Source organism: Aspergillus stella-maris (genome assembly GCF_047715825.1).
Source record: "Aspergillus stella-maris strain CBS 113639 unplaced genomic scaffold BDV14scaffold_38, whole genome shotgun sequence".
In the NCBI taxonomy this organism is placed as follows: Eukaryota; Fungi; Ascomycota; class Eurotiomycetes; order Eurotiales; family Aspergillaceae; genus Aspergillus; species Aspergillus stella-maris.
The window spans coordinates 207,500-233,030 of NW_027396832.1; the positions used below are offsets into that span (position 1 = coordinate 207,500).

Sequence of the window (25,531 nt, forward strand, 5' to 3'; positions counted from 1 at the left end):
TTCGACGAGTTATGATTTGCGTGCTAAAGTATATACTATCGCTGTTAATGCTGAATTGAAGAAGGATGGCCGTTGGGGTTTGGGTTTCCGTATCCTGGCATCAGTCTCATTTCATTGATTAATGCTTTATGATCTGAAGTTCCTTTTTTCTTTGTTGATGTAACTGTTTAGAGCGTTATTCGAATTGAAATGCTTGATAAGTTCTTCATAAATCTGAATTTGTCATCTATGTAGCTGGATAGTGGAGCACATGGCGACCACGCAGCCCGCACCCAATGCACCCACGGGACCGAGGCCCTTCCGGCCGCAAGAAAGTTTCATCATTGCGAGCAGTTCCAGTCCGGATCCCAACGGCTCCCTGAACCAGTCTTCGAGTTACACTCGCACAAGCTTTCCACGTCAACCTCCGACCCCTTTCCCAGAACCAGAACCAACCCTTCACCTCTCCTTCCCTTCTCATCCAAATCCCCGACCATCAACCATCTATCCCACCTACATCACCAACCGGCACCAATCCCGCCGCACCAAACGCAAAATGTCCGCCTCAACAGCCACCGACTCCTCCCGCAAGCCCTTCATAATCTCCCACATGAACAACGACCACACGCGCTCCCTCTCCCTATATCTCCGCGCATACCTCTCCGTCTCGAAACACGGCGCGCAGGCCCCAGTCCTCGAAGATATCCGGACAACAGACATGGTGATTTCCGCGCAAGGAACGAGATATACCATCCCCTTCGACCCACCACTGAAGTCCCTCTCCGAGACGCGAGGCCGCGTGGTAGCGATGCACAATGAAGCTCTAACGAGACTGGGCCTATCAGATGTGAAGATCGATCGGTACATCCCGCCGAAGGGCGGGCAGTGGGTTGGCTTCTTGCTTTGCCTGGGTGTATTCGTTGTCTTTTCTCGTTCGGAGAATCTGCTTCCGGGGTCTCTTGTGTATGAGACATTGGGACTTAAAACCTGGCCTGGTTTTACGGGGTGGGGGTTGAAATGGGGTGGTTTGCTTTGGTGGGCTCTTGCGCTTGCGCACGGGTTTGAGGCTGCGGTTTTGCTTTATTGGCAGAGATTGAGGAAGTATAATGTTGAGGCTTTTTCGGGACTGTGGTTTGTTTGGATGGTGCTTGGGTTCGTCGAGGGGTTCCCGGCTTGGATGAGAGTTGATGAGGAAGTTAAGAAACTTGAGGCTGAAAAGGAGGGGAAGAAGGGGCTTTGATGGGCTGTCGCTTTATATATGATATCTGGCCATGGTGGTGTAGGGGCCTACCTATATATATGTATATGTGGGAGGATGGCAGACTGAAAAAATACCTGATATGCTAATACCTCGATGGGGTCATCTCGAGCATGGACGATAACTAAGGATTCTCCAGGTGTCCGATGGAACTCTCTTGCAGTCCCACAGGGCCACTTGATCTATCAATTGAGCTTGTCTTCCCGAGTGTTTGTCCTGGATTATTAGTTGTATGGTGCAAAGCCAATACCTCGCCCAAGCGCTTTGACGTGCACTCAAGCAGATGCCCTTGTTCGGTTGCTCTGCGGGCCCAAAGGATATGGAGTTTATTGATCGGTACATAAAGGCGAGGAAAAGGGCAAGACTCTAGCACGGCATGAGAAGATTCCAACCATCCTATATCCTGATTCTCCTACCAAGCCCGAAGTATTTATGTTCTAGTAAGAACGCGAGCTTGCTTTTTCGTCCGTGCTCGCTATTGACGAAGAACGGGAAGAGCGGGTCTGGAATCGCCTCGCGCTCGTGAAAGCACGGCCGATTCTGGGAGAATTCTGGTGTAGGCTTCGCCGGGGTTGCAGGCAATGATGTCGGGTTGGAAAGTTGTTAATTTTCAATTGAGGTTGGAGAAGTCTGTTGTGATGCGGTGGAAGTGCCGCGTGTTAGTGATTTGACTGTGCTTGGTGTCCTTTTATAAAGGATGAGATAGAAAGTGAAGCATTGTTTTGAAATATTGTGTTGAATTTGCAATACAATATCAGGTTTAACCTAAGCAGTAAGTGGAGGTTAGCATTATACGCTGCTAGGTAAAGAGATCCAGATAAAGACATGCCTTGCGGCTCTCGGCGATATACTCCATCGGAACGGAACAACTAGGCATCTAGCCTCGAATCTCAGGCATTAATATCAGGCACAACTACCCCAAAGCAGCAAAGCGTAGACGAGGTCACGGGATCTCCACCCGACCTAAAGCGGCTAGCGCCCACGAAAATAGGGCAACTTCGACAAGCGAAAGACACACACGGATTCCACGATCGCCGACGACAAGCACTCAACTCCCCGACAACCTCACGACAACCCTTGCCGCTGCGTTCCTGGTGAAGGGCTGCAGGATTAGAGGTGAGTATCTTATTTCATCGCTGCTGTGATTTATTTTTTCGGTCTCCGTTGGTTCTATCTCGTCGAGCGAGTGTCGTGCGCCTGGTATCGGTTCAAAACTTCCATCGCCAATTCGTCCAAGTCAATACAACAAGTCTACCGGCTAGGAGAAAGAGGGAGGAACATATCATCAGGAGTGAACAGGGTCTTCGACATTGTTGCTGTCTTTTTCTATTTTGGTGTTATCGGACCTGAGAATTTTTTTTCTTCGATTCGGTTGGAGAATTTGTGGATTGGATATTGCAACCTGACGACTGTGCTCGACTCGACTCTCTCTCGACGAGATAGAATTGGAGACTGGATTCTTGAATCTGCAGCTTCACAGCTTGCTTCCTTCGACTTATACTAATCCTTCCTGGACAGTCCCCCACATCGACCGCAAACATGGGTATCTCTCGCGATTCGCGCCACAAGCGCTCGGCCACCGGTGCTAAGCGTGCCTACTACCGCAAGAAGAGGTACGATTGAAATGATTATGTTATCAGAAAATTGGACAGAAATTGACATTCAACAGAGCGTTCGAGAAGGGTCGCCAGCCTGCCAACACCCGTATTGGCACCAAGCGCATCCACCTTGTCCGCACCCGTGGTGGTAACCAGAAGTTCCGTGCCCTCCGTCTCGAGTCCGGCAACTTCTCCTGGGGTTCCGAGGGTGTCTCCCGCAAGACCCGTGTCATCGTTGTCGCCTACCACCCCTCCAACAACGAACTCGTCCGTACCAACACCCTGACCAAGTCCGCCGTCGTTCAGATCGATGCCGCTCCCTTCAGACAATGGTACGAGGCCCACTACGGCCAGCCCATCGGCCGTAGACGCCAGCAGAAGACCGAGGCCACCGAGGAGAAGAAGAGCAACAGCGTCGAGAAGAAGCAGGCTGCTCGCTTCGCCGAGTCCGGCAAGGTCGAGTCCGCTATCGAGAGACAGTTCGAGTCCGGTCGTCTGTACGCCGTCATTGCTTCTCGTCCCGGCCAGAGCGGCCGTGTCGACGGCTACATCCTGGAGGGTGATGAGCTTGCGTTCTACCAGCGTGCTATCCGCAAGTAAGCGCAAGTTTAAATGAGAAGAGATATCGCAAAAAATTAAACTTTTTCCCTCTTATTTTTTGTGAAAGGCCTTGATTGTCATGTAAAAGGGTGTGGTATCGGAGTTAGCAACTTCAGAATTTTCAACTTTCCTGATCTTGACCTCATGGCTGTGGTTTAGGGGCTACAGATGTAGAGCTTGATAATGAATGATTTACGGACCGTCTTCCAGAGCTGTAGCCTTGTAGTATTCTTGGTTTGTCACTCCTACATTAGATTGTAGGATATGCCTCGGTTTCTCAGCTCGACTCCCCCGACTCGGTGGTCCTCCCCGCACCCGTCCGCTCCCTCCCCTCCCTCCGTCCCCATCCCATCTCCTTGTCGTCAATTCAAACCTACACTCTACAACCACCATCCTACCACACCTTAACCTCAACTATAATGCCCAAAACAACAAAAACCCGCCTCCTACTCCTCTCCGATACGCACACCACGCCCCCCGCACCACCGCACTCCTCCGCATCGCCCTACCGCTCCCCCCTCCCAAATGCCAAAATCCTCCTCCACGCCGGCGACATCACCAAGGTCGGCCTTGCCAGCGAACACATCTCCATGCTCGACGTCTTAAAAGCACACCCCGCCGAACTGAAAATCGTCATCGCGGGGAACCACGATATTACACTGGACGAAGAGTACTATACCAAGGTTGGCTGGCTTCGACATCGGTATCGCGCTGAGCGCGGGGAAGACCATCTTGCACAGCTACCAGATCCAAATTTCCCGCCTGGAGGCTCCTCCGATTCTGACGCGATGGATGGCTCGAGAACAACCCTCGAGTCACCAGCCGCCATAAAAGCCCTCTACACATCCCCCGACGCCCTCGCACACGGGATAATCTACATGGAGGAAGAAACACGCACATTCAGACTCCCATCCACCGGCGCGAAATTCACCGTCTACGCGAGCCCCTACACGCCCGAGTTCTGCGCTTGGGCATTTGCATACCCGCGGTCCGAAGATCGGTTTAATCCGTCGTCTAGTTCGAGTCCTGCTCCTGCGGCGCCAATATCGGATTATCCGGGCGTGGATATCTGCTTGACGCATGGGCCGCCGATGGGGGTTCTCGATCGGGTTGTCCCGAGTGGTGAGAGTGTTGGCTGTGAGCATCTATTTCGTGCTGTACGACGGGCGAAACCAGCGTTGCATGTTTTTGGGCATATTCATGAGGGGTATGGGGCGAAGCGGGTGGAGTGGGAGGGGACGCGATCGCAATCACAATCGCAATCGCAATCGTGCTCATTATCAGATGGAGCCGGGACAGGGCCTGGGTTTGAGACGGAGATTAAGCGGATAGAAGATGTACCCTGGGACCGCGAGGATGTAATGGATCAGCGAGGCGCGTATGTAGATCTCACTAGCGACTCCAAGCGGCCGTTGCGGAGGGGCGAGGAGACGGTGTTTGTGAATGCTAGTGTTGTTACGGTGAAGTATGAGGGGCTTAATGCGCCTTGGGTGGTGGATTTGGATTTACAGATTGATGAGGGTGAGGGTGGGGGATTATAGAGGTTATGGTAGTGTGGGTAGTAGACGGGTGTAAAGATATATAGTTCAAACAACCCCGGACTTACCACGCCGTCAGAAACAGACATTGGTATTTTTCACCTAGAACATCAACGGGAAATTTTTTTCGAACACAAATATATGCAATTCCCTGATCACAAACATGGGGGCATTCGAGAGCGTAGGCGCCACAAGGAATAAAAGTACTAGCGAAGGGCTTTAGCATCACTTAGCGATTGGTTGTGAGACAGCATGGAAAGGACAAGCATACCTTACTCATCGGACGGGCGTTCCCTCCCCAGAACTGCGGCTACAATAGCTCCTTCAAAGTCCGAGGTGATGGCTACTCGGTCGCTCCTTCTTTACCTGTAAAGCTACTTCTTGCGAATGAATTGGGAAGGTGCGACTTAGACCTTGACCGAATAGGAAGGAGCGGTTCACTCCCGTCCGTCGGGACGAGAACTACCTTGATGACATTGATAATAATAGGTGTCATAAGCACCGTTCGGTGCTGGACAATGAGTAAGTGGTAGACTAGCCTGCGGAGAGCGAGTTACTTGATCTTGTTGTTTTGAATCTCATCTATTCCGAGTTCTATACTGTATCTTGTCTTAGCCAAGTAGGTACACAGTATATGCTTCTTCCAATCACCAACGTATAGTCCAAATTGCAAATAAAAGGATATTGTACAAGGCCAAGCATGAATAAACAAGTACAGGTATCGAAGGCGAAGGTAACAAGAGTATAGATGAATAAACAGTGACTATTCATGAGGATATAGATATGATTAAAGAAAAAGAAGAAGAATTGAGAAGAGGTATTGGTATCGATCATGCGATATGAGTGCCAAGGGAGTCATCATATCCAAGAGTAGAGCAGAGTGAAGCGATAATGGTATAGAAAGGAAAAGAGAAAAGTGAAGGAGAGAAAAAGTAGATAAGCCAGAATAAAAGATTTATCTCCAAACCAATTAAAGGCTTATGCAAACATAATCAAGTCGAAAAAAAAAGGAAAAGAAGAAAGGAAGGAAAAACGATAATGTCCAGACATTACGAATAGAAGTTGGGTGATTTTGAATTGGCGAAGTGGGTATAGAATGAGACGGGATCGAGGACGGAATCACTCCTCATGAACAGGCTGGTCGTTCCTGAAATCAAGGCGACTGTTTTTCCGTCCCAACCCAACGCCCTTGAGTAGACTGAAGCGTTTCATGACGGAGTCTCGTACGCCTCCGCTGCCTGTACCCGCGGAGCTAATGGTCGTGGCACCGGGACTGCGAAGCTCGGGACTGCGAATGGAAGATGGACTTCGGAGGGAGGCTGCGTCGCTGCGCGTTACCGGGCGCGGGTGCTCAGTTACTGACGGAATTGTTGACCACCCTCCCTTGGGCGCCGTGACAACCGTTGGCGTCGGTCGGGCTTCCGTTGTACCATTGTGACGGGATGTGGTGTGGCTGACGTTGTCCGTGGACTTGTCGGCAGCACTGCGAGACGCGCTTCGAGATCGCTGTCTTTTGTGGGATTCGGACCTCTTGTGTGATTTCACGTCGTCGCCAGTGGTGCTGATCGACAGTGCTGATGTATGCTTCTGTAGAACCTCGCCGAAGAAACTGCGTCGCTTAGTGCTTGTGTCGCGCGATTGGTTAGTCGTTCGGCTGTGGATTGTAGCGGCGTCGTCAAGGTCTGGCTCCTCCTTAGTAGACGGGACGCGAGCATGTCCATTCACCTTCCCGTTGGGCTGGCCCTGGATGGTGGCGACCGAGTTGCTTGCTCCGTGGTTGGAGCGCTTGAAAGGGTTCATGATGCTGATCCGGTGGCTGACAGATTGCTTTCGCGAGTTGCCACGAACATGGCCGGTCTTCCGGGAGTTTCGAATCAGCTCCTGTTCTGGGCTGATAGACCGAGGGAGCGCAGTCACTTGAGGACTTCGCGATGAGTTCGTCGACTGGCTTGCGGGCAACAAGGGAAGGGAAGACTCGACAGGACGAAGAGACGAAAGTTCCGCTGAAAATGCTTCTTCGAAACGGCGTGTGAGCTCAGACTGCGTTGCCTGGTGTGCTGGTCGCGAGTAAAGTGCTAGAGCATGTTTGATCGCCAAGGCATGATCAATGAGAGCCACAGCAAGAGCATTCTGCAACGGATCAGGTGGCTTTGGCGTGTTTGCGTCTTCGTCCTCTTCCTCATCATCTTCATTCTCATCGGCCAAGAACAGCCGGTACTGCGCGACACAGCTTGCAGCGGGAGAACTGTTGTCCAGTAATTGTTCGAGCGCCTCCGTCAGATTCGTCAGACTCATATCCTCACCAGACGCCGCACGTCTGTAGAGCAGGTACAGCTCCTGCGTCTTTCGCCAGGTTCGTTCAAGAGCCGTTTGCAAGGGCGACAGCGCAACTTCCTCAGTGCTGATAACCTCGCTTCTGCGAAGGATATTCGGGAACGGTTCAGAGGTGGTGTAGAGGACCTTCTCCACCCACTGTTCCTGAACGTCAGTATCGCGGATATGGCGTCTCAAAGTAGAGCTGAATCGCGTAGGTTCCGAGATCAGCAGGTGATCCCGTACAGACGGAGGAATCTTGGATCGCTGATAGACTGGGTGGTCCATATCCCGGTGCACGCTGACAGGACTGATGTACAGGTATTGACCTTCGTAATCGTGGATCTCACCAGACGACAGAACCTGTGCGGCAGGGTGCTCCTTTTGCATACGATCGATGAGCGTGGCCATGCGTTCTGTTGGTGCACACTCAACGATGAATTCCTTGTCACGCAGCGTCGGAGGGAAGCCCATGCCCTTGTATAAGACGCGGAAGTAGCGAGGGAATTGCTTGTCTTCCTTGGCGATCGACTCGTGAATCTTGGCCATGGAACTCTGGGCTCGGGAAAGCTTAGCAAAGTCCATGACTGTATCTTCGTAATGCAGCACAAGCTCCTTGTAGCAAGCGAGCGCATGGGTCCACGCCTTTGCGTCCTCGAAGTACTGAATGATAGAGAAGTAAAGGGATTCCTTCCGTTCAAAGGGGGTCTGTTCAGGGAACGAAGGGTTGGCAAGCTCGGGAATGGACCGCTTAGGATCCCAGTCATACAAGTCGGCATGGAATTGGAGGGCAAGACCAGCCTCGGTGAAATTTCCTGCCGCAGCCTGGACATTGGCGAGTTCGTGGACGTAACGAATGAAGATATCTTCGCGACCCATGTCCTTCATGTATTCCATCAGGCGAAGAGTATGCAAGCTCTCAGCCATGGAGCCGCCCTGGGACGCGACAAAAAGATCCAGGAGTTCATCCACAGTCGCGATGAGAGCCTTCACTGCCTTCGCGAGTTCCTCATCAAACGCGTCGCAACCATCAAAACGATCAAGAAGCTCGCCAATAAACAGCTTTTGAATAATACCCTCGTTCATATTCTTCGTCTTGAAAAGGTTGTCCAGACTAGAAATAATCTCAGTCTCAATGATGGACAGATCTCGGTTCAAATCCCACTCGCTGAGAATCATTGTTCGTAAAATGTCAACCGCGACGTGACGCAGCCCCTCGTGTACACTGAGACACAGCTCAATGATAGGTGCCACGAGGCCAGGCACATATTGTACCTGGTAACCGCCAAGCTTCTTCAGCCCGTAGCGCTCTCTCTCATCCTCAGCAGTCTCCCAGCCAATTGCCTCCCACGTAGAGTGCAACAAGTCCGCACCTTGCTCTCGAACATCGCCAGCGATCTTCCAGATAGTGCGTCGCTTTTGCTCAGGGACTGTTTCCAAGGCAAGAGCATTGCTTGAGACAACCTTGAGTAACGTCATGAAGAAAGATTCCCATATCCTGGTGTCAAAAGTCTCGGCATCATCGGGAGGAGGGAGGAGCTTGCCGACCATTAGCGAAGCAAGGTATTCAAGACTCTTCACGGTCGCCCTGTGGTTATAAACGTGGATACTGAACCAGCTTTCTGGATAGGGCTCGCAGTTCAGTATCGAATTGTGAACCTCGAATGCTTGGGTAAGGAAATTAGTGAGTTCCAGACCCTTCAACCGCAGCCTCTTGGGGTTGGGTATCGCTGCAGTGGCAGCCATGATAGCCGACAGCTCCACGAGAACTTCATCAAACTTCTGGCTCGTCTTCGAACTCTTGAGCTGGAAGGGGAAGGACTTGCTGAAGAGGAGAGACAAGTACTCTGTATCATCAACACCATCTGGTATAATAGAGTAATAGGAAGAGATGATCTTCGGCATGAAGGCGTAGAGCTGGGGATCAGGTTGCGTCAGTAGCTCTGCTACGATGGCGCATACCAGACGAACTTGATCACGGTACAGGTCAGAGACGCTGCCTATGGCTCCCCAGTACGGGTCCAGCCAGCCGAGGCAGCTAGAAGCAAGACTTTGTCTTTCCGAGCCAGAGTTGAAGATCTCGAGTCGGGTGTAGTGCTGAATGAGGACCAATTTGTACAGAATCAACATGCCCTTCACATCCGCACAAGAGTCCATGAAGCTAAACGCGATCATGATTACTTCATCGCGGCTGAGCACTCCTGAGAGCTCTGGAAGCCAGGTGTGGATGTGCTGCACGACGAGAGTCTTGTTACCAACCATTGCCGGAGAAGGATCTTTCATCAAGGTCTCCAACGACTTGAAGATTGTGTGCAAGTCTCGGTTGAAGGTTGACTGAACTCGCGTGATGCCGATGCCCTCTTCCTTCAGCTTTTGTTGCTGCCGGGCATTGATGATAAATTTTAGCACATGGCGACCGACCTTGAAGGTAGCGCGGAGGTTGCGGGAGTATTGCAAATTCGAGCTTTCTTGCAGAAGGCGGAGGAAACTGCGAATGAGGCATGGTGTTGCGAAGGGAAAGTTGAACTGGTTCTCCGTGTAGTGATCAACTAGCGGGCCAAGGTTGAATCGTCGGTCATGAACAATTCCAAGGACGGTAACGAGGTTGTTGAAGATGAGGTCTTCATATTCTTCGTTTCCGGCGTTGTCGACGAGAATTGAGAACAGAGCGTCGAGTACACTGCTCAGCTGCTTGACGATCTCGATCTCTGGAACAAACCGGATTCTCTTGAGGGTATCCAAAATCTCGTCCACAGACCGCTCCTTGGAGTTAAGCAAGCTCAAAATGACTTGGTCTTGTGAGTATTCTGTGCTGCACAAATGCGTGCCGATTTGAAGGGTAGCCAGGGGTCCAGTAAGCGCCTCATCCTTCGCCGACTCGTTCTTGCCCAGCGCACTCCAGGGTAGAGATAGATACGCGCCTTTACCGTTCTCAAGGCTAGAGGTGTGCTTGTCGTACGCATGAAGAAGTAACGAATGCGGTCCATCCCTGATGAAAGCCTGGTTGTCCCACAAGGGCATCCAAGCCAGAGCAAACGGAAACTCGGGAGCATCCGCAACGCTCATAATGACATGAGATCCAGGAATTTGATCGGTAGGAATGTTGAGGCGAATCGTTTGATTCCAGGGCTTACCCCTCTCGGTGATGGTCGTTCTCCATGCAGTATGCGCATTCGAGTGGGATGAAGCTGGGAAAACACATTTGTCAACACGTGCTCCTGACGCGGTGCGCACTTCGAGAGTAAGTTGCAGATTGCGGAGTCCAGTGAGAAAAGGCACCGCGATCTGGCCAGAATGAGGATGCGACAGAAGCGCTTCAGGTGGGAAGGTAGCCTGATTGACAGTCACATAAATGTCGGATCGAGGCTTGGATGGAGCTTGAGAAAAGCCGATTCTTCTCGTTTGAACCACATCCTGCAAGACTGTTGGGTTCTTCATGATCAATTCTTCTGCGTTGGACTCGACGAATGGGAAGAGGTGAAGATGCACACGAGCAGCTCGAGCCGACCTCACGTACTTGCCGCTTGCGCTGGGCAACAATGCGCGGGTTAACGCATCGAAGCCGTCGGTGTAGCCCTCGCCTTCCTCACTTAGCTCAGAAGGAGACCAAATATTGATAACCTGCTCAGCGTCTTTGTCTTGACGAAGAATTTGAGAGACTTCCAAAAGTCCAACACCGATGGTGCGGATTTGGGCGGACTCCTTTGGTGACTGAGTAGACGCCTTGTTACTCGCCATGCTTCCAGATGATTGGGGTGGAGGTTTGGCAGATTCTTTTGGCGAATCCGAGCTCTGAACACCACGCTTGTTGGATGACCACATCATACTGCGGCGAGGCTTTAGACCGGGTCCTTTGACAGAGTTGTTCGCCGTAGAAGGTTTGGGAGATGTCGGTCCTTCGCGGGACTGCGCAGGTGCAGATTGTATCGGACTGGCTGCTGATGGTACCTCTGGTGCTCGAACACTGACCACGAGGTATAGCTTTGTTCCGCTCGCTGAGCCATCGCCAATGTCGGTGCCGGCCAATTCAGTGAAAAGAGTCTTGAGCTTGTTCCCCTGGCCGGAGCTGGCAAATTGTTCGGGGGATGGGATGTCGAGGATGTATGTTTCGGACAACGGTTTCAGGGCTCCGGCTTCCGATACGGTGCACAAGTTGATCGCCAAAACCACAGGGCCAGGTGCGTTTCCTGAAACTGCATTGACTTCTAGGAGCAAGTGGTGGAGAGCTGCTGTGTCGGAAGCGGGAATGGGACTGCTTTCGAGCATGCTCATTTCTGACTGCAGTTTTGCCAATTGCACGGCAGAATCGTCGCCGGTCAAGAGCCGACCTCTTTGCTCGGGGTCTCGGACAATGACCTCGCCTCCGAGTAGCTTGTTGCCTCGTACCAGCTTCCAGACGACGTCTTGCCGCAGCGCCTCCTTTTCTCTTGACGTAAGTACATTGTACAGAAGTTGCCGTCTAGCATAGTCTAGCTCCTGGACGATAGTCGACATCTCTTCCACCACCTGGTACTGCTGTGAGAGGAGCAGCTCGTGCAATTTTGTGGAGTGCCATTCGCGCAGACAAGAGGCAATTTCATCGACCAATGGTTCTGAGAACGAGGTGGGTGTTTCGTCGCCGATTTTGAGCATGGGAACCGGCGCCGCTGGCTTAGGCGCATCAGGATCGCGAGGGGACACATTGACTGGTGTTAGTGGAAACGTCCCCCAGGGGCTTGTTCGCGCCCCGCGCGGAGTCGATTGATCTTCGTCGTCTAACTTCTGGATGAAGATCTGTGAAGGTTTCTCTTTCTTCGCAATAACCACGTCGGACACTTCGCCGGTGATTTGGTCGTCGCCCTGGGATGAGGCCAGACTACTCCGTACATCCACCTCGACATCTTCCAACCTGTCACCAACTGATGGTGCGCCGTTCGTCAAAGTCTTGTTCCCTTCGCTATCACCTAGCACCTCGCGAATCTCAACGCAATTGCGCGGGAAGATGCCTGAAAAGACTCGCGCCTCGAGCGTCTGTCCCTTGGTGCTCGTTAACCCAGCCAGCAACGACGGCGGCGCAACCAGGTACCCGCGACACCACTCGCCATTATTCCCACCCTGCTCAATTATGTATAACTCATCTCCAAGCTCAAGCGGTAGGTCGGCCGGGGTGGAAGGCTGGAAGGGGAAGATCGCAACGGCAAAAGCGATTCGAGGCAGAGGCCGCCAGGGCATGTCTGCAGTCGAGAGCCAGAGTACACCCCGCAGCAGTCAGTCGTCACGAAGGGCCGTCGTCAGGAATGGGAGACTTTGTAGATAGCGTAGCGATTCAACGGATGTAGGAGGGGAGCTGAGCCTGGAATTCTCGATTGCTCCAGGGGACGGGCCGCGACATGCAGGTCGTCTTTCGTCTCGCAGGAATGGGAGGAATGTGGATATAGTCGACACCGCACGGACTGGAGGGATTGTTTGAAATAGTTTTTGGCTAAGAATTGCTGTCAATTTGAAACCTGTGACAGTCGAGCATCAGCTTTGCGGCGCGTTTGAGACGGTCTCCGATAAGGGAGCCCAGACTGCTTCAGAATTCAGGTACGGGGAAATGCCACGGCTCTGGAACAAGCTAGAGGCGGAATGGGGACAATGGGGAAGGAACAAAGAAGTCGCAGCCGCAGTAGCAGATATTGAAGATAGATTGACAGGCAATATCGCCAGAGCTTGTGCGATTTGTTCTTTTCTGAGCCCCTTGGGTGGTGGGCGGAGGTGGAGTCCCCAGTTGGGCGTCCTTGCTCAGCTTGGCGGGAACGGTGGAGAAGATTGTAAAGGAAGGGGGTGGTGGTGAGGTGGTTGGAAAGCTTACCAGATGCAAGCAAGAAGTGGAAAGGACTGGCAGACGAAAAAGAGTGGTCGTCTGAGGAAGAAAGGAAGACAAAGCTGGAAGCGAGCAGCAGCCCTGGGAGACTCGAGGGAGGTCAAATGGAGAGAGACGATCGAGGAGGAGAAAAGATCCAGAGGCCGATCACTTCGTAGTAGCGCGAAGGCGGAGGGTCGAGACAGATCTGTCAATACCGCTCAATAGAGACTGGACTAGAATTGGGCTTGTCGGTGTCTTCTGGAAGCAAGAGGTGCTGTCATTGTTTGCTCAACCCAGCGAAACTCTGTTGGTGGTCTACGGGGATGCTGGTTTGGTGTAGCCCCTGAACCTGCACCTGCCACCAGCACCAACCCATGGCACTCATCACTCAAACTTGGGCCTTGCCAGCAATCAAATCCTGCCGTCCCACTAGTTCCTCTGCCAGGCCAGGGTCCATATTAACTGCCTGTTACTCCAATTTTACAAGATAAAATAAGTCAAGTTAATACATTGCTAGTTATAAATGTGTATCCAACCCAGGCGCCGCCGGTCTATGATTCATACATGATAAAGCAATGGCCCCGTCGTCATGCACACAGCTCAAGAATGAAAATTTGTGATAGTGAAAAAGTTACATCATTACTTCCTGAACATCGCCAACGCATCCTCCTTGCGCCAGTCAAGGTCGAGCTGGCCTTCGTACACCGTTCGGATGATGTATTGCGTTCGGTCGTATGCTCGCTCATAGCGGCCCTCGCACTCACGAAGTACCTTGATCACCAGGCTCCGACTGAGTCCAGGGTCGTCTGCGTCACCAAAGTGTTTCTCAACTCGCTTCTTAAGCATATCAATTCCGCGCCGTATTTCCTTTGCGTCGTAGGTTGCCAGCACCTTTTTCGCTACAGAGCGCGAGTGGCTTGGTCGGATCGCGACATCTGCGGGGCTGTTGGACGATGCGACCAGGTTATCAACCGAATCGATGAAGTCGAGCAGCTTCCCAAGGGGCCTGTGAATCACAGAGTCTAGGTAAAGCTTCATGTGCTCTTCCAAATCCTCCTGTGCCTTGTCGCGCCATCGTTCCAGGACGGGCAGATTTCGGACATCAACTTCCTCGATGTAATGGTTCATGTTCTCAATCAAGAGAATGTGGTAGTTGAGGATTTCCTTGTCCTCTGGGTCACCGGTACTCGCCGATGCTGCTACTGCCGTAGATTGGCCAGGTGCTTCCTTCGCGATGAATTTGAGTGATTCCCACATCGCCCGGTTGATGCGGTCATAGGCCTCATTGACGTTGATGCGGACATCGTAAAACTCTTGCGATGGGTCGGAAAGCATGTTCTCTACCGCAGCAGAAAAGTGCGGGAATACACGCATGAAAGATATAACGCCCTTGCGCTTGTTGATCTTGACCTTGGTCTCTTCAATCCCGCGGATCTGCTCGTCGACGAATCGGTTGAAAAGTCCAACCAAGCGAGAATGCAGCTTCTGAAGTGAGTGGACAATGAAATCTTGGTTGGTGTCATCAAACTCTGAGATGGATTTCTCCATGGCAAACAGGATACCAATTCCTTGTCTGGTCATAGTTAGCTTGAGGTACCGGTGAGTTGTCAATAAAAACTTACAGAGGGTCCGACTTAATAGACCAATCCACCAGGTTTTGCATATCCATTGGCCAGAACGAGTACAGCTCATCCATAGCCTGTTCAACCTTCCTGGCCATCCCTCGATCAGGATCTGGTGACTGCTTGGCAGTGAAGTCTGGAAGAGGCCGCTGGTCCGGACTTCCTGAGGCCACAATATCCGCAAAGTCCGTGTTCGAAAGCGAAGACAGATGGAAGAAACGAACAATGAAGTTCTGTTCCTCTGAGATCATCTGTACGGTCTCATAAAGGGTGCCCGCAAATACTTCGAATGGATCCAGTTTTCCATGCTGTTTTTCACCCACAGAAAGCCTGAATCCAGTTGTTGCCGCTCGGATGGTTTTGCCTCTCCTGACTGTCAGCTTTCTCGCTGCTGTCGTGATACCCTCCGCTTCCTTTTCTTTATCTTGATGGGTGAATAGAAGTTCCGACTCATCGCCGGTCATTTTTCTGGCCGTCTTCTTCCAGGCCATGTTATTGTCCCGGAACTCGGCTTGATAAGATTGCTTGGCCTGCTGTTCGTATAAAGTGATCAAGCCTTGCCATTCCGACCCATTGACTTCTCTGGCAAAGAGCACAAGAGCGTTGTAACTCCACAGGTCTCGGCGAGAGTAAGCTCTAGCTGATCCGTCAAGTTTCATCGGATCCCTGCGAGATCGGGAGGCCGCATCTGCCCTTTTCTGCTCAGCGACCTGGTAAGCAACACCCATGAATTGTCGGAGTCGCTGGAGGAAAGTCGATGAATGGAAACGGTATTCTTCCTTCTTGTCCTTGATGGCACGCATCTGCCCAATTTCCGTATCGGCGTAAACGCCAACGGTACCATGGCTTCCAGCAGCATCCAACCGCTTTTTGTTGTGCCAGATTTCGGGATCAATCGTGAGCATTGCTTTGTAAAGTGTGGACAGTGATTTCTCGGCGTCCCTCAAGCCGTCTGGGTTGCTTAGCGACGCCTCCTTCAGAGGTTGCAATTCCTTGGCAGAAATAGAAAGCGTCTGCAGTAGCGTCTGTAGTTCGCTATGAAGGAGTTTCTGGTTGGCGGTCTGCACCTGCAAACCTTGAGATTGAGTCTCGATATATGCTACATCGTCGCGGAGAGTCTGTCCGTGGGTCAGCAAAGCGGCAAGATAATTTGCCAAAGCCAGTAAAACTTACGCCTAGTTCATGCGAGTACAGGGTAAGCAGGTTGTCCAACTCCTCGCACTCATCAATGGTCTTGTCGATTAGCTTAGCAAGCTGATCAACTTTGCCCTCTTGTTGCTCAAGGTTACCAAGCCAGCTTGTAGCCTCGACTCGTCCAATTTCTCGACGAACATCTGCTTCAAGATCTTCGATTTTCTTCTCATCTGTAAGGCGACCATTCCAGCCAAGGTCAGTCAGGATATCATCAAAGTCTACCCCGCGGCCTGCGATGATATTAGGGTCAAGACCAAGAGCTTGGCAGTACTTGATAGTGTTGTCCTCGTGGCGTCTGCGTCGACGATCGCGCGGCGAAGGCGACACGGAGCGCGACCTAGCTGTTTCAACAGACGCTGTTTCTGGTACTTTCTTGGGAACGCTCAGAGGCGCGACAGTAGTTTCGGCGGCTGCCTCCGTGATCTGAACCTGTGGCGGTTCCGCTACTGGCTTGGGAGGCTCTGGTGGAGCCGGCACATCGACCGGTGGGGTTGGTGTAGGTTCTAGTGCTATTGATGGAACGGCGGGTGATTCTTCAACGAGCTTCTCAGGCGCTGTAGCTTTAGCCGACTCCTCTGCCTTGGCGGCAAGCGATGGCGCGGGCACGACGCCGGTAATCCCATCGGGGCCTTCTCCAGCAGCTTGTTTCTTTGCAGCAGCCAAAAGTCTCTCGCCAGCACCTCCGGCTCTGGGTTTAAAGGCTCCATTGAATGCCCCATAGGCGGTGGCTGCTTTGCGGAATGCACCAGCCACGTCCTTGTTGGACTTTTTCTTGATCATTGGCCCAAGGCCTGGCCGATGGGCGTCGTATGGACCTTCCTCGTCCATCACGGTGGCAGCCGGAGGGCTAACGGCAGGAGATTCTGATCTGCTTTCTGCAATGGACTCGCTGGGCTCGGATTTCTTTTCTGAAACTGATTGCGGTGTCTCAACAGCCTTGGCAGCAGAATTGTTACTAGCGGATGAACCCGGGCGTAGTCTAGGTGGTACAGCGGCAGGCTGCATATCGGCAACAGGGGATTTCGGTTGAGCTGCAGATGCGGACAAAGTTGCGGTATCTCCTTTTGAAGAAGTTTCAACCCGCAACTCATTCGGGGCCAAACCCGGAACTAGTTCATCATTGGCTCGCCTGGATTCTGGTATACTTGAGCTTGAGTCTTGAGTACGTGGAATAGGACGAGGTTCGGGTATGGTCTTTCCGCTGCGTGAAGACGGCGGCCGAGGCTCTGAAGGGAGGCTTGATAGGCTAGCTTCCTCGCTCTCCCTGCTCACGTTCTCCCTCGATTGCGCCGCCTTCAAGACACTTGGAATGTTCTTGTTCCTGGGCTCCGGTGGTGTTAGAGGAGATGATCTTTGTGTGGTTGCAAGTCGCTCAGCTGCACGAGGTGGCAGATCACCCTGATCCACTGGGACAACTGGCGGAGGATGCTGCGGCGGTCCGAATGGAGGTGGGCCACTTTTGCCAGACTGTCCAGTGGAGGGTCTGCTCATTTGTTCGCGACTCTTTTGAGCTCGTATAGGTATCTCTTCGTCGGTAGGTCTCCGTCGAGGAGCCTCGCGACTGCGTGCGCGCGCCCAGTGGGGTGACTGAGCTCGGCTATCCCCAGACGAAGGTGGACGGGGTGCAGGAAGATCGGGATGCGATGCCGCCGGGCTGGGACCCTTTGCGCCAGGTGGAGGTGCCCCCAGAAGGAGTTGACGCTCACGTTCATCGAAACCTATAAGGTTTGGTATTTTCCCGCCAGTGTACTTCTTGTATATCTTCACTAAACTGCCGATGAAGAAATCCTTCTCCTTGGGTGTTTTGGCGTGCCAGTAGTATGGCTTTCCAACATTTACAACGAAGCCGACATTCGACGCCCATTGCTTTTGCTGTTCTTCGAGCGGGGTAGACGGCACCCACGCATTGAATGATTGAATTGAGCTTAGGTCGTCCAGCATCCATGTTTTCCCAATGGAGAATGAACCGTCGTTGTTTTCCCTTGCTTTGTGCATGCGCACTCTTCCGGACCGTCTCACAGCGACAATTATGACTCTAGCTTTCTTGTTCTCAGGGGGCGCATTCGGTGGGGCAGGGCTGGATGGGTAGGCACCATCCTCGACGATTTTAACATGAGTGATGTAGGATTCGACCACTAGTATGGAAAGCAAAATGTCAGCTCAATTCCCCGACAAGAAAGCTGCGGAACTTCTCCTGCCGTAAGCGTGCCCTGCGGGAGGGGATCAACGGGGAATGAGACAAAAAGCCGCCAGGCAATTCAATAGGCTGCCGTGGACATACAGGCACCATCGCTATCCTTCTTTCCAAAACAACTCGAAGTAATCCTCCGCTTCTCGTCCTCGAACTTCTCCGCCCTCGACGCTCCATCACCGGAGCCACCGTGGCCACCATTTCGACTCTCGGCGCCTCGGCGAGGGTCTCGTTGAGGCGGGATCTCTCCTGGAGGACCTCTCGGGCGGTCGTGGCCATTCATACTCGTGGTTCGAATCGTCGGTAACCTGGATCATTCAGGAGGTATGCGAAGCTAGGTGGACATGATCGAGAGTGTTGAACACAGGTGGGATGCGCAGTTCGGAGATAAAACACAGCCAGAAGTTCGAGGTCCTACTTAGCTGTAATTGGAGAATGCGAGAAGGCAAGAGCGGGGGCACAACCGCACATCGAAGCCCGTGCAAGATGGAGGAGCGATCACAGCGGCTCATTAGCTCATTGCTGGGGATGGAGGCGGCGGAGAGCTCGTGGCTGTTACGTATTCGTACATACAAGCTAGTACTTTTCCACATCTTTTATTGGCATTGAGCCTAGTCTATGTACCCCAATGTTTTACAAATGTATTTAAAGACTGCTATAGCTTATACTGAATTATTCCATCTGGATAAACTTCAAAAAGTACAATAAACATGATATACCGCATGTTTCATTTATCTAGTGCGCCGTTTGACAAATGTCTCCAACCAGATGTCCCCGCTTAGTCAACCGCCCTGTGGCCAAAATAGACCACGTGAGTCCAGATCGAGATACATTCCCAGCCAATGAGACTCTGTCCCCTGACAGACCGCCATCTCTTTCCCTGGAATTTTTTTTTCTGCCCTTTGTCCATTTTTCTTTCACGACGATCAACTGAGCCTCAAGGACCATTTGAGCTTGAACGGGTTATCGACTCTCGCTGCAATGGCTGTCAAGGACAAGAAGAATGTGTCTGCCAAGTCAGACAAGAAGGTAACTCACCACGTCTGCCTTGAATATCTGGGGAAAGTGCTTGTGGATACTAACTCTCGCAACGACGTAGGCAACTTCTACTCTCCCGCCGAACCTCATCTCTGCCATTTCGACTTTCCTGTCTGAAAATGGCCTTTCGTCCACTAGCGCAGCTCTCACCAAGGAGCTGGCCAAGAAATCGATCAAGGCGGAATCCGGCAATGCGCCTTCTCTCCTAGAAATCTTCAGCAGCTGGGAAAGCCAGTCGAGCGGCAAGACAGCGTCCGAATCCTCGAGCGATTCTTCCAGCAGCTCTTCCAGCAGCGACAGTGACTCCGACAGCTCTTCGGACTCTGATTCAGACTCGGATGTGGAGATGAGTGAAGCGCCAAAGGCTGAGCGCAAGAGACGTGATTCTTCCTCTTCCTCTTCTTCCTCGTCTTCTTCATCTTCGTCTTCATCCTCCTCAAGCTCTTCTGACAGCGACGCCGATGATGAAGAGGAAGAAGAAACAGCACCCGCCCCAGGCCCGGCCACCACTGGCACCAAGCGCAAGGCTGATTCCAGCTCTTCTTCAAGCTCCGACTCCGAAGAAGCACCCAAGACCAAGAAGACGAAGGTGACAGCTGCCGCAAAGGAGTCCTCCAGCGAGAGCTCTTCCGACTCTAGCTCATCTTCATCCTCCGAGTCCGAGTCCGATGCTTCCTCCGATTCTTCCTCCGAATCCGAATCGGAGTCCGATGCCTCGTCTAGCTCCTCTGAGTCGTCTTCGGATTCATCCTCCGATTCTGATTCCTCCGACTCCGAATCAGACTCCGACGCCAACAAGAAGGCCGACAAAAAGGCTCTCAAGTCCGCAAAAAAGACACCTCTTCCTCCCTCCGACTCCGAATCTAGCGGTTCTTCCTCCGACTCTTCCTCCGAAGGCGAATTATCCAGCAGCAGCGGCACACTTCAAAACGAGTTTGACTCGGCCAAGAAAACCGCCGTGACCTTTGAAACCCCGGCTTCCTCCAGCGCAAGCCCCGCCCCCTTCAACGGCGGCGGCAAAAAGAAGCACACCGGAACTCGTCCGACCCCGCTAGCAGCCCTCTCCGAGCTCCCTCACGACCACCCCTCGAACATCTACGTCCCCTACGCCTACGCCGAGAAGGCGTTTAAGGATCTCTCCGTCACGCGCGGAAAGGGATTCACAAAGGAGAAGAACAAGAAGAAGCGCGGTTCGTACCGCGGCGGGCCGATTGATATTACCGGTGGAAAGTCGTTCAAGTTTGATGATTAGGTGAATGCCTATAATTGATTACATGTCAATCTCCTATTTTCGTGGTTATCTGGACGGTCGACCAAGGCCAGCAAAAGCTCTCCCGTTTTCTCCTTTCACAAGGGGGTTAGATCTATAGTCTCTATTTTCATAGATCTCGTTTAGTTTATGGTGCTTGCAAGCAAAGGCGCTTATGGAGCTAGGGATTAATTTGATTTGTTATTCTCTGTCCTGTAGATTCAACTTGATATATACTTATAACGTGCACATCATATTAAGCATTTGAAAAGAGGATCAAGGTAATCTACCAACTACCTTGCCTACTCACGTACTAGACATGCTCAAACCTCAGAACCAATTTCTCGCCACGAGGCTTAACCGTATAAGCGTCGATCGCCTCAATCCCTTCATCGTTGACAATTGAAGTTCGATAATTGGTGTATATCGCTGCGATGACTAATTTCATTTCTGCGATGGAATAATAAAGCTCGTTAGCCCAGACCCTCGCCAGCTACTTCCAACACCTGCAGCCTAACAAGCATGAAAGACTTACCCTGCAGCGCCAGATTACTACCAACGCACATCCGTCCTCCACTCCCAAATGCCCAGAACCAGCGCTTTCTCTCTTCTAGATCCGAACTCGAATTACATTCTTTCATCCAACGCTTTGGCTCCCAGGTTTCGGGGTCAGGGTAGACAGATGGGTTCCGGTGCAGAGAGTGGGCCTGCGCGTTGACTCGTGTGTTTGGCGGGATGTTGTCGTACCCTGCTAGACTGCAGGACGGGAATGGTGTTACCCGGGGTTGGATTCCCGGGATGGAGGCGTGGAGGCGGAGTGTTTCTGTTAGGATTGCTTCGAGGAGAGGGAGCGCGTCGATGGATTTGGGCGATGGGAGTTCGGATGTTTCAGCTGGAGATGGACGTGGATAGGTGATTTGTGGTTCGAGCGTGAGGAGTTCGTTGCGGAGGTCTGCTTGCAGGTTTGGATGCCGAGATAGTTCCCAAAGGACGTATGTTAAGACCACTGCACTGGTCTCGTGGCCTGCTGTTAGGTGGTCGTATAGTTCAGCGGCGATGTCAAATCTCTGTTGCTTGAGGTATTCCTGGTCGAGTTTGGGGTCATCTGTCTTGAGGGGTGCTTGTTTTGAGATAGCCTGCTTCAGGTGCTTGTATACGACTGGTTCAAGAGCTGGATCTGTGGAATTCATAGATCCTTCTGCTTTATCGCACAGATTTATGCCCCAGGAACCGAGGATCTCGTCGGCTTCGTCGGACCACTTAGGAATCAACCGAATGCCGATTGCTTTCAGCCGAGACAGCAAATTCGGGACTTCCTGGTGGTAGAACTCGAATGGCTTCCGGCATTGATAAAGACGTAGCATCTCGCGCCTATACTCCTCGTTCTGTAGAAAATTAGTGCCGTTGCCCAAACCGAAGAGATACGCCGACACGAAATCCATGGTCAGTCCTTGGTTGAGGTCATGCACATCGAGGTCTGATCCGGAAGTGGCAGATTCCTGAAGAATAGGCAGAAGTTTGTCAAGGATGACCGTTTTGGAGATGAGTTTCAAATGAGGAGACGACTGTAAGAATGATTTGCTGTATATGTTGGACAGCATCCTCTTCCTAGCGGAGTGTGCTTTGCTGCCGGTCATGGTGAACATGCTGACGGTCCTGTCCATGGAGATCATCTCAGCATAGAGAAGAATTTCAAGTCGATTGCATATACTTACCCAAAAGAACCAAAGACTCGTGGATACCAGTCATGCTTGTCGAAACCGCCGGTGTAAACCGACTTGATACCCCCTTCTACACAGTTGATGGAGATCTCGGAGGGTCCGAGTCGCACAATAGGTCCTAGTCGTTCATGGGCCGTGTGGATAGTGCGATTATTCTGGCATCGAAAGCGCTTCCAGAGTATCCAGGCAGGAGATATTGAGGCCGACCAGTGGGCATTGGGAAGCTTGGATAACGGAGATAAGAAAGAAGGATAAATGGCGTACTCGTATAGGAGGGAGACTCCTAGTAGAAGTGATACTGCCCAAGCAAGAAGCGGGACCTCCATGATGCAGACGGTCATTCAGAGGAAAGGCATTAGCTCGAGGAACAACTTGATGTAGGACCAGAGCACGAGACCTCAAGGTTGGTTGGTGGTAAGCTTATCTCCGGCTACCCCAAGCTACAGAGAGGCCCCCGCCACTGAGAGCTCCCCGCACCCAGAGTTTCGCTGGATGATTGTCTGGGTACATTGCGCAACATTGTATAGATCTACCGAGAATTATATGATTTCTGTGTCCAGGTACATAGATCAGGTCTAGAATTAAGTACCTTGCATGCAAGATAAACAAACGAGATGCGGCTGCAGAGGCAAGGTGATGGCTGGATGACATAAGATCACCACCACAAAGGTTCTCTTCCACCCTCGAGCCTCTTCATCTTTATACAACTATCAATGTCCATGTCAATATCTCAATCCGGATTACTATAAAGTTGTTTTTTCAACTGGCAGAACTTGTTGGTCATCTCCACCGCCGTCTTCTCTAGCACCAGCCGTACGCGCCGCCTTGTGTGAATGTTTCTCGGCTCAGCACGTACTTTTGCCGCAGTCACACTATGGTTCTAGTTGACAACATAGCTTAATGTTGATCCAGGCTGTTCCAGGCCAATGGTGCCGTCTGAATATTGCGGTGCCCAGCTTCCTCCACCTCACCAACCTTACTACTCCTTCGGGCATAGACTGGCACCTGGGAGGCGCTCGTTTGCTGAAAGAACCAACATAGCAGCCACTTTGCTGAACGCACATTCTGCGAAACCTCCACCAAAGGAGGGAACAGGGCCAGAAATATCATGATACTCTCAGAGCTGCCCGCTGAGATCATATATCTCGTCGCGACTCATCTCCCCACTGCGAATGCTTTGGTCTGTTTGGCTAGAACTTGCCGCCGACTTGGCGAGATCATTGCTGGCGAAGATTGGAGGATCCTCAGAGCTTTTGTCCAAGGTCGATTCAGCAACATACCCACGCCACCATTATGGCAAGATGCCGCCCAGGCTCTCACTTCCCGCTCTCGAGCATTGGATAGAAATGCGGTTGTAGCTCGATTCGTCCGCCGTCCATCAGACGCAGAGCAATTGGGAGGGTCGCCACACCCGACCCGAAATGATAACCCTACTCATGGGTACCGACCTGCCATTGATTCTTATGAAATATGGGATGGACCGACGTGGCATGATCGTCGTGAGGTGGTGGCATTTAATGCCGCCCATGAAGTGGTGCTCCAGATTCGCCAAACTGGATCTCGGCCTATGCGGAAGTCATTTGTATTCAACGAGCTGGAACATATCAGCAGCCACGATGATATTCGTGGGATTCATCTCTTAAGACCTGAGCATGATGCCAAAGACCCGGATCAGGAACATGTGATCTTCGGTCGAATGCGTGGCGAGCTCGTCCACATAGCAATTGACCCGGAAGAAGGAATCTATGACCACAAACAGAACTTCCATACAGCTGGTTTGGAGATTGTACGGACCGACATGTCAGAAGGCTCAGAGCCGACCCTCGCTGTTCAGTTTACCAATGGAAGAATCGCTATGTATAGTACAACCTCGGACGACAGAGAAGTCCGTTCATTTGGCGAGATAGACTCAGGGACCTCTATAGCCATCAGGAGCTCCAAGTTTCTCTCCTCAACTCGCTTTGCGGTAGCAACTGGACGCGCAGCAGATCCAATCACTATTTCAACGATTTCGAATGAGCGAATATCACTGGAGAGTACAATATCACCAGACTTTATGGTCCCTGCGGCCAGGAACGGGCACCACAAAAGATCGATTGTCACTGCAATCGCACCTCTCACCGGTCAAACCGGTGCCTCCCCAGGAAACACTTTTCTCGCAGCCTGGGGAGACGGCGCAACAAGGTATGCCTCTACCACTAACTTCCACCAAACCAAGTCTAACCGTTTCATCTAGACTACACGACCTCCGCTCCCACAAACCCTACGAAAACTTATACATCGACATAGCCGACCAAAACCCAACCTACTGCATCCATCCCTTCGGGCACGACCGCTTCGTCCTCGGCGCAGGCGGCGACGCCCTAGTAAAGCTCTTCGACCTGCGCATGCCCCAAACCTACAACTATCTCGACGCCAAACACAAACCGCCCCAGTCACCCATCGCATCGGCATTCTCCTCGCGGAAACTTCCGCCCCTGGCCATTCCAACACCCAAACCAAGCAAGGACCTCTCACTTTTCCTCTCTTACTCCATGAACGTCCGGCATACGCGCCACCGCTACCGCGGCGCGATATACACCATGTCCTCGCCTTCTCTGCTCTCGCCAACGATTTACACGGGCGTTGCTGGAAGCGTCATAAGGCTCGACTTCGCGAGCACGGATGACCTCCTCGGCCCTAATAAGGACTGGTACCGCGATAGTATCGATCTAGACCTTCATTACCTAAGTAAAGGCAACGAGATTCGCGAAGAAATCATCGAGATAAGCGGGTACGAGCGACCCGACGCAATGGATACGACGACAACGTCGAAACTCAGATCGCAGAAGGCGTTTTGGGAATTGGATGAAAGGAATCTAAAGAATGAGGCTGCGACGGGGTGGGATCGAAGATGGAGGCCTCTTGAGGCGCCGGGGGCTTGGAGGAGGAGGGATTTCAGGTTTGATGATCGAAGACCGAGGCCACGGTGAGGCGGATATGAACTAGTTATATAGGTAGTTGATTTAATTTCGTTATTGTTGCTGCTACGTTACGATCTTGGTTTTGCTTTTTTGACTCGCATTTGTTCCATTGCGCTTGGTGGCTGTGTTATGTTTTGTTTTGCTTTGCTTTGCTTTAGTACATGATGATTTATTAGATTGAGAGGTGGCTTTCGTCTATTTTAGAGTTGAGTTGATGATATTACACTTGGTGCTCTGGCCCATGTTAGACGGGAAGACCTGATACTTTCCCAGCTAGGTGACCCGTACTCCCACTTGCTACACCCGGAGCACTCACCGGAGCTCTTCTATACTCCGAGAAATCCACAGTAGAGGAAATCGTGTTCTTCCTGAATAATATACAATACTAAATATACAATCAAAGGCTCCATTAGAATTTTGCCCATGCAAGCAAGCCATAA

General features: G+C 51.8%; 7 protein-coding genes across 7 annotated transcripts; 4 read left to right on the forward strand and 3 right to left on the reverse strand.

Moving 5' to 3' along the window:
• Positions 1–3: 3 nt before the first annotated feature.
• BDV14DRAFT_82842 (DUF2470 domain-containing protein) lies at positions 4–1,279 on the forward strand. Its single transcript, XM_073777623.1, has one exon. The coding sequence runs from the start codon at positions 251–253 to the stop codon at positions 1,217–1,219; it is 969 nt and encodes a 322-aa protein (XP_073626770.1). The 5' UTR covers positions 4–250; the 3' UTR covers positions 1,220–1,279.
• Positions 1,280–2,776: 1,497 nt separating this feature from the next.
• On the forward strand, positions 2,777–4,976 carry BDV14DRAFT_190710 (40S ribosomal protein S8e; the record flags this gene model as incomplete). The annotated part of the gene is made up of 5 exons (XM_073771369.1): positions 2,777–2,850; positions 2,907–3,431; positions 3,552–3,588; positions 3,717–4,138; positions 4,238–4,976. 5 exons carry the CDS (start codon positions 2,777–2,779, stop codon positions 4,974–4,976), a joined length of 1,797 nt encoding a protein of 598 aa, XP_073626771.1.
• Positions 4,977–6,092: 1,116 nt separating this feature from the next.
• On the reverse strand, positions 6,093–12,497 carry BDV14DRAFT_201535 (guanine nucleotide exchange factor DCK1; the record flags this gene model as incomplete). Its single annotated transcript, XM_073773784.1, has 1 exon — positions 6,093–12,497. One exon carries the CDS (start codon positions 12,495–12,497, stop codon positions 6,093–6,095), a length of 6,405 nt encoding a protein of 2,134 aa, XP_073626772.1.
• A 1,090-nt stretch (positions 12,498–13,587) lies between these two features.
• Positions 13,588–18,613, reverse strand: BDV14DRAFT_82893 (GTP-Rho binding exocyst subunit SEC3). Its single transcript, XM_073777624.1, has 4 exons — positions 18,211–18,613; positions 15,909–18,064; positions 14,736–15,853; positions 13,588–14,686 (listed from the first exon to the last, which is right to left on the reverse strand). Exons 1-4 carry the CDS (start codon positions 18,401–18,403, stop codon positions 13,753–13,755), a joined length of 4,401 nt encoding a protein of 1,466 aa, XP_073626773.1. The 5' UTR covers positions 18,404–18,613; the 3' UTR covers positions 13,588–13,752.
• A 416-nt stretch (positions 18,614–19,029) lies between these two features.
• BDV14DRAFT_176021 (nucleolar and coiled-body phosphoprotein 1 family protein) lies at positions 19,030–20,607 on the forward strand. Its single transcript, XM_073769180.1, has 2 exons — positions 19,030–19,149; positions 19,220–20,607. Exons 1-2 carry the CDS (start codon positions 19,102–19,104, stop codon positions 20,408–20,410), a joined length of 1,239 nt encoding a protein of 412 aa, XP_073626774.1. The 5' UTR covers positions 19,030–19,101; the 3' UTR covers positions 20,411–20,607.
• On the reverse strand, positions 20,608–22,533 carry BDV14DRAFT_176022 (cytochrome P450). Its single transcript, XM_073769181.1, has 3 exons — positions 22,123–22,533; positions 20,943–22,063; positions 20,608–20,857 (listed from the first exon to the last, which is right to left on the reverse strand). Exons 1-3 carry the CDS (start codon positions 22,467–22,469, stop codon positions 20,721–20,723), a joined length of 1,605 nt encoding a protein of 534 aa, XP_073626775.1. The 5' UTR covers positions 22,470–22,533; the 3' UTR covers positions 20,608–20,720.
• A 243-nt stretch (positions 22,534–22,776) lies between these two features.
• BDV14DRAFT_176024 (uncharacterized protein) lies at positions 22,777–25,448 on the forward strand. Its single transcript, XM_073769182.1, has 2 exons — positions 22,777–24,312; positions 24,365–25,448. Exons 1-2 carry the CDS (start codon positions 23,237–23,239, stop codon positions 25,098–25,100), a joined length of 1,812 nt encoding a protein of 603 aa, XP_073626776.1. The 5' UTR covers positions 22,777–23,236; the 3' UTR covers positions 25,101–25,448.
• The last annotated feature ends 83 nt before the right edge of the window (positions 25,449–25,531 follow it).